The sequence below is a fragment of the Episyrphus balteatus genome, chromosome 1 (assembly GCF_945859705.1).
Source record: "Episyrphus balteatus chromosome 1, idEpiBalt1.1, whole genome shotgun sequence".
Lineage (NCBI taxonomy): Eukaryota > Metazoa > Arthropoda > Insecta > Diptera > Syrphidae > Episyrphus > Episyrphus balteatus.
The window spans coordinates 10274622-10292617 of NC_079134.1; the positions used below are offsets into that span (position 1 = coordinate 10274622).

The 17996-nt window shown below is 30.5% G+C and overlaps 3 protein-coding genes across 19 annotated transcripts in view; 1 reads left to right on the forward strand and 2 right to left on the reverse strand.

Moving 5' to 3' along the window:
* Window positions 1–8886, forward strand: part of LOC129915138 (adhesive plaque matrix protein) — a 43609-nt gene extending 34723 nt beyond the window's left edge. For 9 of the 17 annotated variants that reach the window (XM_055994636.1, XM_055994607.1, XM_055994630.1 and 6 more), the window contains 6 exons: window positions 62–259; window positions 348–446; window positions 3435–3521; window positions 3745–3816; window positions 3968–4121; window positions 4367–4518. In XM_055994636.1, coding sequence (XP_055850611.1) covers window positions 62–259; window positions 348–446; window positions 3435–3521; window positions 3745–3816; window positions 3968–4121; window positions 4367–4382 — 626 coding nt within the window. In that variant the 3' untranslated portion in view covers window positions 4383–4518. Of the gene's footprint in view, window positions 1–61; window positions 260–347; window positions 447–3434; window positions 3522–3744; window positions 3817–3967; window positions 4122–4366; window positions 4624–4688; window positions 4928–8661 lie in introns of those variants that run through there. The other 8 variants (XM_055994617.1, XM_055994613.1, XM_055994643.1 and 5 more) reach the window with 8 other exon arrangements.
* A 386-nt stretch (window positions 8887–9272) lies between these two features.
* LOC129915217 (zinc carboxypeptidase) lies at window positions 9273–10905 on the reverse strand. Its single transcript, XM_055994700.1, has 6 exons — window positions 10694–10905; window positions 10499–10635; window positions 10061–10439; window positions 9918–10005; window positions 9574–9864; window positions 9273–9510 (listed from the first exon to the last, which is right to left on the reverse strand). The coding sequence occupies exons 1-6, from the start codon at window positions 10841–10843 to the stop codon at window positions 9317–9319; spliced, it is 1239 nt and encodes a 412-aa protein (XP_055850675.1). The 5' UTR covers window positions 10844–10905; the 3' UTR covers window positions 9273–9316.
* A 4251-nt stretch (window positions 10906–15156) lies between these two features.
* On the reverse strand, window positions 15157–16295 carry LOC129915210 (uncharacterized). Its single transcript, XM_055994692.1, has 5 exons — window positions 15934–16295; window positions 15723–15875; window positions 15516–15656; window positions 15350–15457; window positions 15157–15282 (listed from the first exon to the last, which is right to left on the reverse strand). Exons 1-5 carry the CDS (start codon window positions 15997–15999, stop codon window positions 15241–15243), a joined length of 510 nt encoding a protein of 169 aa, XP_055850667.1. The 5' UTR covers window positions 16000–16295; the 3' UTR covers window positions 15157–15240.
* Between the last annotated feature and the right edge of the window lie 1701 nt (window positions 16296–17996).

The window sequence follows — 17996 nt, forward strand, 5'->3', positions numbered from 1 at the left end:
GAGGGCTCTGCAAAGAGGTAACTTTCTTTTATTTAGTACTATTAACTCCTATCACAAATAGCACCCGGTTCATATGAACCAGAGAAGCACAATATTGATCAATCACCAGCTTATACATTTGGTGTTAAAGTGGTAACTCCGGTTAGGAGTGAATCTCCAGCTCCAGGCACTTATGAGCCAGAAAATCACAAATTAGACAATGGTCCGTCATACACATTCGGAGTTAGAGTAAATCGTGAGAAGCCAAGTGATAACCCAGGTAAGTTTTGATGGCACTTTTTAGTGTGGCTCGTTTACACGTAGTCTTTTTTTAATTTGTTAACAATATTTTTGCACCTTTATTACAGCACCCACCGCATATGAAATTGAAAAACATTCACTCGATCACACTCCCGCGTTTACATTTGGTACGAAATCTGAAATTAAGATTTCACAAGACACACCAGGTACGAAATATACAACACGTAGAAATGCACCAGCAATATTATTTTTTGTTTAATTTTTGATTTATTAGCAAACAAATTAATTTATTACACATTTGTAGTCAAAGATCATTTTACAAGAAGATTTCAGAAGCTTAAACTCACAAAGCATGCGACAAAACTTTTTTTTTAAAGTAGCCCACGCAAAATTTGAGATTGATATTGATCCACACGGAAAGTAGTATGTATGATTCTAGGATATCAAAATGAAGTAATTAAACGGTTGAAATACTTAAATTTACTTGAAAGTTCACTCAGTTTCAGCTGTTAAGAGGAAAGTCCTTCAAAACCTTATCAGGCCATCAACGAAAATACTTTAAGAGCGGAAATATTTTGATTCAAAAAGAATTTTTCGGTCACCTTAAGAACCAATCATTCATCAATGGATTGATTCCAAGAATAACTTACTATCCAATATTTCGAACTTTCTAAGCATCCGATTTTATTCCCTTTCACAATTTAAGAGGGGAAATCCCTTTGAAATTTTTTATTTTTGCATTATTTTTTTTTTTGCGTAGTAAATTTATTTATCAACCGAAGAAACTATTTTCAGTGGTCTTAGCCTTAAATGAAGCCTCAAAAGTGCCTAGATAGTCAAAAAACCAATGCGCTCCGAACCTACCATAGTACGAAAACGAAAACTTTAAACGCATTTTTTTCGAAACTAGTTTTTTTCCGCGCCGTGCAATGTAACTCAAAAACTAATGAAGCTATCGACTTGAAATTTGAAGCAAATTACTCCTTAACTTATTGGCCACAAATGAACCTAATAGTTGAATAAAATTTGTACAGTAAATATTTTTTTAACTACTTCTTTGTAAATAAAAACATGGTTTTTTTCGTTTTTTTGATTTCTAATTTTTATTTTTCATTTAAAAAAAATAAATTTAGGTTCATGCAATGCGTACTAATATCATCTACCTAACGGAAAAAAATTTCCTTTTTGATTTAAGATGATTTCCTGGACCTGTGCATTGCACGGCGTAAACTAGAGGCGTCAACTTTGAAAGGCTCCAGAGCCGCCATTTTGTTATTTTTTCAATACTTAATAATGTCAGTAATATCTTGTCTTTTTCCAAATTTCAATAAGTGCTTTCAGTTTTTCATAAAAAAATATTGGAAAATGTGTCGTATAGAGGGATTTCCCCCCTTAAGGAGTCCATAGGCTTGGTTTGAAGGAATTTTCACGGTACAGAAGCTGTTAAGGACAAGAGAATCTATTGATCCATTGTGAGCAGAGATATGCTCCTCAACTAGTGGTTACAAAGACAGGTTCATAATGGTAACCAGCATGTGCTTTTTATGAACATTCTCATGCTTGCATTCAGACCTACGCTAGATCATTCAACTCTCCAACAACACTTGTTTAAAAGCAACAGATACCATTTTTTGGGACGTATTGGCAGTCGCAGAACAGGTGTTTAATGGTAGCAGTATTTGCCAACTAACTTTAATAGTTTTTCACTAACTTTTTATGTACATATTTCAAAATGGCCTTTTAGCTCTCGAGCTCTGAGTGTAATTGGGTCCCTTTCTTTTAAAGAACTCTGCTCTTTTATAACTTATAGTTTGGTGACGTTTCTGTGTCTGGACCAATTAATACATGTAGGATGTAAGTCTTGAACCTCCTAACAATAAAAAATATCTACGAATATTCATTCCATATTATACCCCCAGAAGAAGTACATAACCGTGAACCGTCAAAGGTTCTGCCGTCCACGCTCTGTGAGGACCCAAAACCATAAAAAATCCTTCAAAACTATCAAAGCCATCAAAAGAGTAAGCTAAGGCGTGACTAATCTCCATATTGTTAAAAAAGAGTCTAAAAGTTGCAGCAACATTCTGATCCAATTCATACAAAAAAAAAAGAATAAAACAAAAGTACCCGACTTCATATCACAGTATATTTGGCCAGCTAGTAGTCCCGACCGCAAGTAGGACTGGCTTGCTCTACTCACCACAAAAATATTGAGCCTTTCAAGCGAACCCTTGTTCCGAACCCTTTCCTATAAATGTGGTCCGTAATGCCATTGATGATTGGCCAGTGCATCTTTAGCAAATGGCAGTCATTTTGAACGTCATGTGTTGTCATGTTGTTAAAACGTAGTTTTAACAATAAACTGACATTTTCCCTACATCTCAAAAAAACACCCTTTTACATGAAAATTTGTATGGACTTATTTTATTAGTAATTCCCATGGCAAAAAGACAACATTTTAAATAAGGTTCGTAAGGGTACCATTTATACCATTGATTTTAAATGACTAATTTTGAATTTTAATTCTTTAAAAAAAAACACCCTTTCACAAAAAATTATTTTTTGATAGGTATAGGCTGCTTAGATTTTTTTCTGCCGTAAATGAAACATTGCTACCAATTTTCGTTGAGGTATCATTTTTGTCACAGTTTGTATGGTTCTAATTCTGAATTACCTATATCTTTTCTTAAAAAAAAAAACACCCTTTCACTCAAGATATGTTTTTAATCTTTTAATTCTTAATTCTTATGGCATTCTCAATAATCATATTGAGCCGATTGATTTTGATGTCATTATTTGAAAAAATGTGATCATCACCCCTCCCCACTCTCCCGAGTAAAAAACGCCCTTTCCCCCAATTTTTTTTTGTAAAACTCTTAATCCTTTATCGTTATTGCGAAAGTAAACTTTTTGCAAAGTTTCATGAGGTTGTCTAACAATTCGTTTTCAAGCATAAATATTTACCTATGTGTACATAATTTAATTTCGATGAATTTTTTTAATGCTTACGTTAAGGTAAACAGATCTTTGACTTGCTTTAAAAGCATAAAACGCGTAGACTCTTCTTTTATTTGAAATAAAGGTGAAGGTTCTTACTTCTATTCTATCATCAAAGAAAATTTATTTCTTCGCCATTTTCTCCCTCAACAAAAACGACAAAAAAAAATATAAAAAATGATAATCTTCTTCTTCAGCTCCTGGAGCCTATCGCCCAGAGGATTGTAATTTAGATCACACTCCAGCTTACACAATCGGCCCATTAAAGGGTAGCCTTGGCCCAGGTAAGTTTTAAAGCTTCCTTTCTCCATCATTTTGTGTATGTGAATGCGTTGTTGTCTCTTTTATACGCTAAACACTATCTCTCAATCATTGAATGTGTTTTGTTATAATTTGCAGTAATTTTTTTATTTTTTCATATTGTCAGTCTTATGTGAATGTTATTTTTATTTATTTCTTTATTATTTCTCTCAAAATCATTTTGTCACATAAAACAAAAAAATTTAGCGCAAACTACATCTGGTACTTATGTTCAAGATAGGATTTTGCAAAGACGTGAAAAACGTTTAGCAAGTCCCGGTAAGCTTTCTTTTTTTTTATTTTATTCTTATTTTGCTATTTTTTCTTTGCTTCTGGAATTTTTCATGCACTTAAATGGGCACAAAGTAGAATGAGATTTGAAAACAAAAAAACAATTTTTTTTTTTTTTTTGAAAACTAAATGTTCACAGTTCGTCAAAAACTCACAAACGGTGATGCCGTTGATTCCACTGTTACAACTACAATCACTGAAACCATAACAAATGGTGTTAAGGCCGAGTCTGTTCAAAAGGCTACCTACACATTTACAGTCCAGACAAATGGCAGTGAAGAATTAACATCAAGGTAACTTTTTTAAAAAATATAACCTAAAAACCTATATTTTGAAAAAAATTTCAAAATAACTAAAACCTAACTTTCTAACTTTCCTGTTTTCTCATTTTTCTAGATTTCATTCAGAAACCAAAAACTCTAACCCATCCATTCACACTTTTTACCTAACTTTCAAGACCCTATATTTTTCAAAAACCCTGTTTAACTCTATATTTTTCTTGGAAATATTAATTAATTACTCAAATTTAAAATTTCAGCTCCAAATGTATATAGAATTCCAACAGTATTGGGCAGCAGCAAGGATGGTACCATTAAATCAGCGCCCGCTTTCTCAATGACCGGCCGACAAAAGCCTAAAATTTCACCAACTTTATTTGTACCCGGTCCCGGTACCTATGACGGAGAATATCAAGTTATAACGAAAAAATCTCCAATGTATTCGATGGGCATTAAACATAAAGGACCAACTGACGACCATTTAAAACCTGGTCCGGGTGCACATTGTCCTGAAAAGGTATTGATTTTGTTTTAATGTTAAATGGTTTTTTTTTTTTTACTAATTTTGATGAATTTTTGAAGATTTTTATAACAAAGAAAAGTATTCCAACACCATCATTTTCTATTCGTCACTCTGAATATGCGGGGGTTCGGAAGGCATATTTGATTCCATGGCATTTGGAGCGTAATTTAGCTCAGACATTATAACTTACTTGTAGAAGATGTTTCTAACTGAAAGAAATTCGAAAACATTGGCATTTTATTGGAAAAAGTTTGAGTCTTTGAAAATTTTAATAAAGCAATTAGACCAATTTGAATAAGTTTTGCATTTCACAATAAATTAACCAACATTTGTATTTGTGGAAATAGTTAAAAGTAATATTCTTCACCATGAAATAAGTTCGCATAGTCATGCTTTAAGGGTTTTCGGATTGAAAAATCCGATTAAAATCAATTAGAAAAATATACTTTTTAATACATATCTGGCAACAATTTAACCCCAAAATAGTGAATTAAAAAAAATAGATAGGAAAGTTGTCAAAATTGTTCTAATTAAAAAAAAATTGGCATAGCTGGTTTCAGGTAATTTCCAAGATATCACTTTTTTAACACTTGCCAAACCTTTTTATTGCTAGAAGATTTTTATCCAACTAAATTTTGGAAAGCAAAATTTAAAAAATATTGTACTTTGAAAAACAAATTTATTAGTAGGTACTACGATTTTTTAAAGTTTGGATCTACCTAAATTTAAAAAAAAGAGCTGCATATTCCTTTTGATGCAAGGTCCTCAATTAACCAATTTTTTTTAAATAAAGAATTTTTAAAACTTAGTTCTGCCACAATTCTGCTTTCAAAATTTTGTTAAGGATTCTGGATTTATTTTTGGAAAAACTAAGCCGCATGACATAACGATGATCTAGTTACCCACAGGTTAAGCGGATCGGTCGATTCACTTTAAACTAGGTATTTTTTTTTTTTTTTTTCAGAACATTGTTTTTTTTTTTGGAATTAACATTTAAAACAAATTTTAAAAGTTAAATTCTCTCAAATGACATGAACGTATAACTTTTTGGATTGAAAAATAATGAACTTTTTTGAGTTAAGACCATAAGTAAGTGCCAAAATTCAGTTCCCAAAACTACTTATTCTGTATTTTTTAATTCTGTAAATACAAAATTATGTGTCCCAAAATTCTGTAAATCCATAAACAAAAGGGCACTTTTCATAATAATTAAATAATGTTGTAATTATAATTTTCAATTCTAAATCTTTTTAAAAATGTTTAGAAATCTGAATTATGGATTAACAGAAGCTTTTCAAAACCAACCAACTTTTATAAATGGAACCAAATTTGTACATTAAAATTGAGTGTTTTTGGACTTTTCTTACAATGTAGTGTAATTCATAATTTATGCGAAATGGTTTTATGAACATATTTTTTTACATTAATTTTATTGGGCAATGAGATAATAAAAGTCGGATAGCCACTGATACACGTTTTTCACGAAAATAGACATTTTTTTGACTATTTTGAAACATCTGAATTGTCTTACTTTTTGTTCAACTCACTACGTGCACCTCATCACTTATACTTAGAACTTAGTCTCAAAAATAAGTTCTCATCACCTATTTCGACTCGCTCATGGAAAAAACGATAAGGAGAAAGAAGCCTCCGAAAAATTCATAACTTCACAAAAATTGTAATTTTTTCAAGTTAGAAAAAATTCATCTAGAAAACTATTTTGGAGAACGAAAGCTTTCAAATACCGTCATTTTCTAAAATTAAATATTTGTTGTTACGAAAAAAAAAAAGTTTGGATAGATTATGCTTAGGATGTAGCTGTTCTATTTTGAAACTTGAACAAATATTTGTATTTCATGGTTTTTATTATTACGGTGAAATAAAACAAATCAAATTAAACTTCTTAACAGGAATGGACTACATTCAATCAAGTAAGAATTCTAAGTTAAGTAAACAACATTTGAAGTGCAGTGCCCACACCAGTGGATTTACTTTTTCCAAATTATAAATTAAACGAGTCACTGTGGTCATAGCCGTAGCTAGGATTTCATTTCGGGGGGGGGTTAGCTCAGACCAAACAAAATTTTTTTTTAGAAATCACAATACTTTGTATGAACTACATGTAACTGCAGTCGATTCTAAATCCCGCTAAATCAAATAGTCATTTGAACTGTGTAGAAGCGAAAAATTTGCCAATATCCTTTTTAAGTATTTTTTAGGAGAGGAATTCGTAGTTAAAAGTTTAAAAAAGCCCTGCTTACGGTAAACGAATTTAAAAATGGCCGAATATTCAGCGGCATCTCTAGTTTTGTAGGTACAAAGAGTAAAAAGTTGGTTGATATAAATTGCGAGCGTTAGCGAGCAAGAAAATTTTTCTTAAGAAACAAATTTTAACCATTCTAAGGCTTTATAAAAAAAATTATTTCGTACAATTTAATATATAAAACATTGAAAAATGGACTTTTTCTTGCACTGAAATTTTGTAGCAGAAAATTGACAGGTACATTCTATCTATTGAGTTCTAAATGAAATTAGCAATACTTAAAAACCAAAATTTTAAATAATCCAAGTTGTTTCACATGAGCTAATTACACTGGTCAACAAGGTTTTTGTTACAGAAACCAGGGTATACTTTTCTATAGGCTGAGCTCGAATCCGAAGTCAGAAAAATTCTATCACACCACGTTTTGGAGATATTCCCGTTAGAAAATCGAAAATGCCGATTTTTACCAGTTTTCAAAGTTATTTTTTAGCGTTTACTTATTTTTTTTTTTAAATTAAATTTGTAACAGTTTCTAAAAGAATTGTGTCAAAATTTGAAAGCGATTGGTACAGAACTTTTCGATATTTGCTATTAAAAGCAAATAAATATGAGATGCCCCAAACACTTTGATTTCAAGTTATGATTTCTCGAGGAAGAAAATAGATATTTAAAAGATTTAAACGGATTAAGAGAGACAAAACTTAATTCTTTTAGAAACTGTTACAAATTCAATTTAAAAAAAAATAAGTAAACGCTAAAAAATAACCCTGAAAACTGGTAAAAAGCGGCATTTTCGATTTTCTAACATGAATATCTCAAAAACGTGATGTGATCGAATTTTTCTGACTTCGGTTTCGAGCTCAGCACACAAAAAACCTATAGAAGAGTATACCCTGGTTTCTGTACTTCACTTCACTTTGAAATTTAACAATAAACTGAAATTGTTTAATTTTATAATTTGAAACAAAAGAATAACGAAATGTTGTAAATACAGTGCTTTGCAAAAGTATAATCGCACCATATAAAAATGCTATTTATATAAAACCGAGTATTGCAGCGACACCCTACTATTTTTTTTATTAAAAAGGATCAAAAAACAAGAATATTGAGAAGAACGAAATGTCCCGTTACTTTCTCTTATAATTTTTAGAAATAAAAACAAGTTTTTCTTCCATTGCAAAAGTATAATCGCATTTTTTTTATTTTGAGTATGGCCAACAAGGTTTTTGTTACAGAAACCAAGATATACTTTTCTAAAGGTTTTTTATGTGCTGAGCTCGAATCCGAACTCAGAAAAATTCTATCACATCGCGTTTTTGAGATATTCCCGTTAGAAAATCGAAAACCCAAACCCCCCCCCCCCCCCCCCCCCCCCCTCCCTTAAATACGGCTATGACTGTGGTGTTTGAGTACTATTTTTTTCTTTTTGTTTCTAAAAAAAAATAATGAAACTAGTTGGTCTTTGTAACCAATTAAAGTTTCGATGGCAAAAATAAATATTGGTTTAGCCTGTGCTAGCCTTGGGTAAACGAACTACAGTGATAAATCAACGATTTTTACACTGAACAAAAAAAATATTTTTGTAGTTTTTGAGCTAAAAAAAAATAAATTCGTTATAATTTTAGAACTAAGGGTGGGTTAGCTATCCCTAGCTAATCTTCAGCAATCGAGCCAGGATTTGGGGTGCAAAATTCACATAGCATATCATATTCAACCATCTCTATTATTATTCAAACTCAAACATACTAAATTTAACTTAATTATTTCAGGTTAACCTACAACACACACCTTCCTACAGTTTTGGAATCAAACACTCTTCCTACTTGGGACATTTTCGTGATTTTGATGCCTGCGAATACAACAAAATTTGTTGAACAACATTAAATCAATCCAAAAAAAAAACACCCACAACATTCCACATAAAATATTGGCTTCTTCCAATCAGAAAATTGTTTCACTTCCGTCCAAAAACAACATTTAAAGGTCGATAACATGAGTGCTTGAAATAATGGAAAAAAAAAACTACAACACACCTTGCTGCGCTAAACGCTCAACCATTTTAACAACAACAACAAAAAACTAAGACAAAAATCTATTCTAACCTAGAAATTTTTAACAAAAATAAGACTATTATACCTTATATTTTAATTAATATTAAAAATAAAAAATCCTAATTAAGTTCTAATGTGATTAAACATAAAAAAATAAAAATAAAATTTATATAATAACTAAGCTCTCTTGAATAAGACAAAAAACAAAAAAATTAAGGACAAAAAACGAAAAAATGTACTAAAATCTTTTTAACTGATATGATCTATTGTATCTCTGTTTCACACCTATTAACTCGTTAACACGCAAAACTGAAATAAAAAAAACTAAGATCTTTCGAAAAAAAAAACGTTTAAAAAAACTGGGTTTTATTTTCTAAACTATGTTAATCTCTCTTGCTGCATGAATCATTCCAATAAAACCTTCAAGAACTTCCTTGGCAGTTGGAAGAATCTGCTCTGGAGGAAGAATAAATCCATAAGTTCCCTTGTCACGAAGCTCAATTGTGTAGGGAATTGGAATACCCTTAACTGCGTAGGCCCATTCTTTACCAGATCCTGAAACTTTGTCTAGAAAAAGATTAAAAAAAAAACTGTAAGGTCTTGAGATTTTGTAACGAATCAAAGACTTACACAAGGTTAAAGCACTGGAGCCATAGGTAAAAACTGTTCCATATCGTCGTTTCAGGGAATCAGCGTAGCCTTTAGCGACATGCATCATAGCGTCATAATCTGGAGGTAGTTCCTCAGTGTGACCCCAGGGGGACAGAACGTACTGTCCATAAGAATGCAGAGAAATATAAATTTTGATATAATCATCAGGCAAAGCTTGAACATAATCGACAAGTTGGTTAATTTCCGGTTCCGATTGGGCAAACGGTCCAGCGTAGGTCTCCGAACATGAATCATTTGAAGCTCCAGCACCTATAAAAGTTTTCTTTTTGAAAAGTACGACTTTTATGAACTTTTTGACTTACTCATCCACAAGAACCCGAAATTACGGTTCATATCAGTTCCAATGCATTTGTTACCATGGCCCTGACGACTCTTACGCCACATGCGGTCCTAAAAAGATTCAACTTTAAATCGATTCTTAAAACCCGGAAGAATATAAACTTACAACTTCATGGGAATAGACGAAACCATCGACATTCAAAACCGGAATAATATACCAATCAATATTTTCAGCAATATCTCGAACAGCTGGATGTCTTGAGACTAAAAGTTCATCAATGATATAAGTTATAACTGCTGATGTAATCCATTCTCGAGCATGAATATTGGCTTCAATGAAGACAGCCTTGTTGCCTGGTTTGTAGGAAATTTTAAGACCCTTGATATTACGACCCTCGAAGGATTTTCCAATTGAGAATAAACTGACTTGTTTTGGAAAACGTTGAGCAAGGCTTTCTACCCAGGCGTGGATTTCTTCGAGAGAGTGGTAGTCAGTCCATTCCATACCTGCTGATCGAGCTTTTGGTCTTTCATTATCGATTAATCTGACAAAAAATACATAGACTTATAAACGAAGGCTTCTTGAAAGGGTTTAAAAGCTTACTCTTGGACATTGTTAATTGTTAAATTGTATCCAATTGAAGATTTTTGAAGAAATTTTTCAAAATCAAGAACTTTTTCTGGTGGAACCATAACATCGCAATCTTCGCCAAGCGAACGAATTTCTTTCCAAAAGTTTAACTACAAAAGAACACACATTAAACACTCGATAAACCTTTTATAGAGATTTAAGTTTTACTTTAAAGGTTTTTTCAATATTTTTAAGACTTTGATATTGTCCATCTTCGTTAATAAACAATTTATACACTTTATAATTATCAAATCGTAAAGGTTCTTCTGCGGATACAGATAGCAAAGCTATCAGTAATAATCCAATAGCAATTCTCATAATGAACTTCACTTAACAAAGACCGTTAGAAGACTGTAGTCAAGATTTGGTATTCTTAAATAAAAAACTTTGCCAATTCTTTTTATTATAGACTACCTGTTTCGAATTTCAATGAGCTTAAAGAAAATTTACTATCAGAAAGACACCTTTATTGTTCGTATTGTACAAAGTGTGGTTCTTATCAGAGTTTAACGAACGAGTGGGATTGGGAATTTCTATGTAATTTAAATGATCAACTTGTGAAGTAGCTGATTATTAGGTCGCACGATAGTGAAAGTAATAGGGGAGAGTGGGGCAGTTTTGAACACTTTTTGCTTTCGCAACTGCTAGAAAGATATTTATTCGATTTATTGATCTGTTAAGTTTACTTATATGAAGCAGTGATATTGAACTTCGATTTTAAATTATATCTGGTTATTTTAGCATATTATTTATATTTAATTTTAATTTTTAACCAATATTAGATCTTATGTTCAAAAGTGCCCCATGTATGGGGCAGTTTTGAACATGGAAGGGGCAGTTTTGAACATCAGTATTAAGTTCGTTGTAATTAATAAATAATACTTAACTTTTTATTAGTTTTTTAATAAGAACATACAAAAACTCCAAATTGATTATTATATCATATCCAACTAACCAACAAATAATAAAAACTCAGAAAAAATAACATTAAAATTTAAACTATAGTTATCAGTTTATCACATTTATAAGTTCAAAAGAAAAACAAAAACCAAGAAAAATTAATTTAAAATATATCTTAGAAAAATGGTATTCATACCATTTATGCTTCTCAGAGTAGATTTATTTTCAATATATATAGATATATTTCTAGACATTAAATCCAAATGTTAACAAAGCAGATGTTCTTCATGTACCAGGAGCATTAATTGGTGTAGGTAGCTTGACTTTAATTTCTATAACGCTTAAGCGGTATGTAATCGAGTTCTCATCGAGAACAGTCTAGCAGAACTTGAAGATTTCAGGCATTTTTTTAAATCTTCAATTATGTTGTACATATTCCCATTTTTTCTTTAATTTTGTCCTTAAATGCTAGTTTCATTATTTTTTTATAAGAACATTACGATTTATTAAATTAAACACATTCAAGTGTCCTTAAAATTTCTGATACAAACTGCTCGGGGCGGTTTTGAACATGTTCAAAAGTGCCCCACCATACTTGTTCAAAACTGCCCCCACTGTGTCAACGACATAAAATGTTGAATAAATATTTAACATTAATATATTCATTCAAAATTCACCGTCAATTAGTTTAAAATTCATTAACCATTAACAAAAATTGTATTGTGTTTTGAAATCACTTACCAATTTTTTTTAAAACTCTTACAACTAAAAAACTGAAATAATGCAAAACCACTATAAAAATCACCTTCCACCTATAAATCTGAAAGTCAGCCGAGATAACGATGGAAAGTCGTTGACATTTATGGATATCGTGTTGACGGGTTCAAATATCGAAATACTTCTTAAAAAGATTGATATACTAAAATTTTATATGCAGTGTTCAAATGTGCCCCGTGTTCAAAACTGCCCCACTCTCCCCTACTTATTATAAACTTTTTGTTATTATTAAAGATTTAAGATAAAAAAATTAGAGATAAGAAATCACTGATTTATTGATATTTGCAATTTATTAATAAATTTAAAAACAAAAGTTAGTTTAAAATTGGCTAAAACCTGAGGATTAATTTACAACCTTTTGTAGACGGTTTCGAACTTTTAAGAACATTAAGGGTTGTTAAGATTATGACTATGCTAAAAGACATATTAAGGGTTGTAAGACTTTTTCAGAAAACTGTACTTGACATGTTCTTGACTTGTCCACTTGTCTTGTGACTTCATGGGATAAAAAAGTGTATACAATTTGTGTTCTATTACTGACTTTTTCTTTATAATCTGAAATAGAAAAATGAATTGTGGAGTAGGAATAAGAACATTTTCGGAAGATAAAACTGATATGCACCTTAAACTTCTCCCACAAGTATAATATTGAATAATAGTAAATAGGGCTGTAAAAGTAACGACAAAATGAGTACCTGCATGTATACGTTACTTTTGATACTAGTACCCGCATCAATAATATCGTTACTCGTTACTTTCGTATGTTTCGCATTTTTCGCATATTTCGTATGTTTCGTGTGTTTCGCATGTTTCGTTACTTTCGCATGCTTCGTGTGTTTCGTACATTTCGTATACGTATGTATTTGACACGTTTCGTATGTTTGGTATTATAAGGGCCATTTTCTTCACTCGGAGTTGAACATAACTTCTGAATTTTTAATATAAAAATTCTCAAGTTATGTTCAACTCCGAGTGAAGAAAATGGCCCTAAGTATGTTTCGTACATTGGTATAAGGGTGTACAAATTTTTTTTTTGAAAAAAAAAAACCAAAAACAATTTCTATAATCTAAGCTACATTTTAAGGTCATAAACATTAAAATTAGTTGCGGCATTCTCATGTTATAAGAGTTTAAAGGTAGCTATATTGAATTTGTTTCGATTTTTTTTAATCAAACGTGGAAACTTTTTTTGATTTTTTTCCAAATTTTTCGACAAAACTTTGGTAATTTTTTGTTTATATTCGTTCAGTAATCTTATCACAATTCTTTAGAGACCTTTATTTCAAAAGTACAACGCGCAGATCTTGAAATATTAACATTTCAATACAACCATGTCGAACAATTTTTCATTTATTTTTTCTATTGAGAGTGATTTTCAAACCTCGTTTTCTCTGCTTTTTTTTTTGTGTTGAAAATTTTGCACCGAAAATAAACTAATTTTTTGAAAAACCAAAAAACTTTTGTACATTCTTAAGCTATATATCAATACCATTAACACCAAGGCCATAAACAGATTGGTTGCGTCGTGGATATATGTACATATTTCGGCCAAATAGAGAAAATACAAAAACGTCTCTTTTGATATTTCTGTATAAATTATCGACAACACAATGATTATTGAACCTTGGCACTACTGTTTTAATCGAGGCAAAAGTAAACTTCAGATAATTATCTGCAGTTAGCATTCTGACTATGGTTACGATACCGACACGAGATGCGAAATACGACAAATTGAGTGTATCACTTCATTTCGTATGTCTTACTTCGGATTTAGTATTGAAACTGGAATCGCGTCGTTACTCGCATGTTTCGTATCTCGTACGTTTCGCATGTTTCGTTACTTCAGTACCCAGTAACGAAACATACGAGTAACGATACTATTTAGAAAGTAACGTTTCGTTACTCGTTACTGTAGTGAATACCCGCATTTTAGTAACGAATACATACTATTTGCTGCAGCTCTAATAGTAAATGAATCACTTGCCAGAGAAAATAAAGCATAGAACGATTGGAAATTTTGATATTATTGTTTTCTTTTTATTAAAAATTGTTATTTTAGTAAATAAAAATTTAAAAATTTTTAAAGGTATGTAAGTTTTGTTGAAAATAAAACTACTTTTTTCAGAATTCGTTGGTGGCAAACGAATACGTCCATCTTCATTAACAATTTGAGCTTCTGCAAATAGTCGTTCACATGAAAATTAAACTTATAAACTTTAGGCCCACATGTAACATGCCAACGCAACTGAGGAAAAACAGATTTGCACATATTTTTAATGTTTGCCAAAAACGTTGAGAAATGCCTCCAAATTTGTAAGAAATTTTTCATCCTCTCTGATCTAGCTTTTACAGTATTTTCTTTAAAGGATTATAATTATGAATATTCCTCTCATCAGGAAAACATATTTAAAAGCATTTTCAAGTCATTCAAGTAACTAACTGAAAGATTTGTGGGTCACTGTGGCGTATGCGTAACATTTATTTCTATGGAAAAACTAAAATAGTTTATATAAAATGTGTATTGCTGACTGAATGACCAAACCAATTTATTCTTTATGATCATATTTTTAATATTTAAGGTCCAATTTATTCACACTCCATTAAATTTAAAGTCACCATTAAAAAAGGGAAATTTTAAAATTTGTATGCGATTTGACAGTTTTAGAGAGTGAATAAATTGGACCTAAATGATTTAAGGAATTGATCGTCTAAGCAATTGTATACTTACATATAATATTAACTTTAGCAAACAAAAACTGTTAAAGAAAATTTCCGAATACAAACATGTGCCAAAAATGAAGATCTTTCAACAGAACTTGCTTGCATTTTAATGGCCTGAATATTTTCGAATACGAGTTGTCTTTATAATTTGAAATCATAAAAATGCTATCCTTTTGATAAAATTAAAATTATTTTTTCTTTAAATTGAAAACTAAACTTTCTTTAAAGTCTAGATAAATTTATTCAAAGTATTCGAAAATAAAAAACATTAAATTCTATTTGCAAATACTTTTGAGCAATCTATGATGATTGTCAATCTATTTGGTGATTTCCAGCTCCAGATGAAGGCAAGATTTACCCTGTAAAAAAATATTCGTGTCATTAAAAAAGTCACTTGTAAAAGAAATCATTTTGCTCAAAACTTACAGTATCGTGGGTGACTTCAGCAGTAAGTTCAAAGGAACCTTTAGCCAAGCTCATCATATTCTTGTATTTTGAAACGTCAAATTTGTGGTCATTGGCACAGATTTTTTCCTAAATAGAAGAACATTTTTGAAATAAGATACGTTTTTTGAAAAACAATTATTCTTACCTCTGCAACTGGACATTTTTCAGGCATTGAGAAGACTTTCATGAAGCTCTTAGCTTCCTGATTAGCTCCATCAACAGCAGAGCAGAGATCGACTTCTTCTTCCTTGATGACCATTTTGTCCTTTTTCAGAGTATACTTGGCCTGAAGAAAGGGGATATATTTATAATTGATATTCCAGTTTTTGAGAATTTTAAAATAATAACTTACCTTTGCTGTGGCGAAAGCTTTATTAGCAACACATCCAACTGGAACTAATTCACACTTCTTTGTAAGTTTAACAGTGAAATCAGCATCAGCAGAAATTATAGCATCAGCTCCAGCGCAATTCTCCATTTTAAGAATATTTGCCTTGTAGCCATTCTAAGGACGAAAAGTATGAAATCCTTTGCGTCTTTATCAAAATTTATTTTGAACTTACGCATCCAAAAGCTGCATCAATTAATCCCAATACGAAAATGACAGTTAAAAACAGATTTGCGTTCATGTTTGCTACTTTTTTAGAGTTGTACTCACGTTTGCTATAATTTTCTAATTCAGTTGGACTATTTATTTGATTTGAATTCGTTTTGATGGGTTTGGGTCATTAAGTAGGGTATAATTATAATAAAACAATTCTTACTGCTCAGGCAGTTAATATGATCGAAACATTTGATAGACTTATCTAGCTGGTGATCAGTTAAATTGAAACACGGAATTATTGCATTTGAAATATGTTGTCATTTGGTTTTGGTGATGGAAATAATGTTTTTTCCACACAATTTTTTTAACAAAAATTATAATTTCTTTCCATATTTTGGGACAAGTGTAATGAGGCATTAAAATGGTACACATAAGCGTTTAAAAACTATAAAACGATTTTATCTTTTTTTTGGCACGAGGAATAACAAGGAAAGTCAAGTATTGGTTTAAAAAAAAAAAAAATAAGTTGAGGTCACTAAATCTTTTAAATTGAATTTATTCAATCGGTTCAGTTGTTTAATTTTTTTGGTGTTAAAAAATGTAATTGGCTTTAGTTGGCTTTTTTTAAATTAAAACCAAGAGTTATAGATTGATCTTATGATCAGTGTTGCCATTCCAAACAAAATTTCTTTCTTTTTTTTTAATTTTTTTTTTTTGTTTTTTTGTTTTTTTACTAGAATTTACATTTCTCTTTTTGTGAAGTGATAAATAGAAAATAGAAAATGAGAAAAAGCTATAATTTACTAAAAAAAACAGTATTATCAGTTTTGAAACCATCTGAAAACGGCGCTGAAGTTATAATTTTGCATATTAATTCTATCAATCATAACTCTTAATAAGAGTGTTAATTGAACACGAAATAATACAGATGACTATCATATTGAAATGAATATCAACGGAAATGGAATCAAAACATTTTGTAATAATTAAATTATATATTTCGATTGAAAGTTTTGAGCTTATTAAAGTAGATAAAAACAAATTATAATTACAATTCAAAAAAGCTTATTATCTTGCACGCAATATTATGTACCTGATAAAATATAAAATATTTTGCTATTGAAGTACCTATATGTTCACAGTTTCAAGTGAAGATATATTTAACGTTTTTTTATATAATTGTCTGTTGTTTTCTAGTTTTTTTTTTTCAGATTCAAATTACATAACTTTTATATGAGTAAAGGCTCATATAAAAAATTCAAGTCATAGTTTTTAAACAGGTTCTATCTTTGAATAGGAAAAGTTTTTTTTTCAAATCTGATTTTCTCCCAAAATTTGCCTAATTTCAACAATTTTTTTTAATAAAAGCATTTAAATAGTTTTCACCTAATATAATTTAAAAATGGGTTGGGGTCGAAATTCTGTATGTTGCAAAATTCTGTATTCAAAATACTGTAATGCCAAAATACTGTATGTCAAAATTCTGTATAAGCAAAATGCTGTACGAACAAAATTCTGAAAGTCAAAATTCTGTATAGCAAAATTCTGGTTGGTCAAAATACTGTATTTCAAAATTCTGTACATCAAAATTCTGTATATCAAAATTCTGTAAAAATGCTGTAAAAAATATCGTTTTGATAATGTAAAAAAGTGCACGCGCACTTAATAATAAAGTACCTCGATTAAGCAGCATTAGAAGCTTGCCTCTTTATTAAGTTGATCTCTTAGAAATTCATAGTAAACCCTCTTTTAAATATATCTGTATTTGTAAATTCTGTAAAAATGCTGTAAAAAATATCGATTTGATAATGTAAAAAAGTGCGCGCGCACTTTTTTACATTATCAAACCGATATTTTTTACAGCATTTTTACAGAATTTTGATGTACAGAATTTTGACATACAGTATTTTGGTATACAGAATTTTGAAACATACAGAATTTCGACCCCAACCCGGAAAAGAGAAAAAGAGAGAGAAAACAAAACTACACTTATTTAAAAAAAACAATCTGAATTAAACCACGTTGCATACCTAAAACGGATTGAAACAAAATTAAATTTATATTGATTTTGACTTTTTTTTG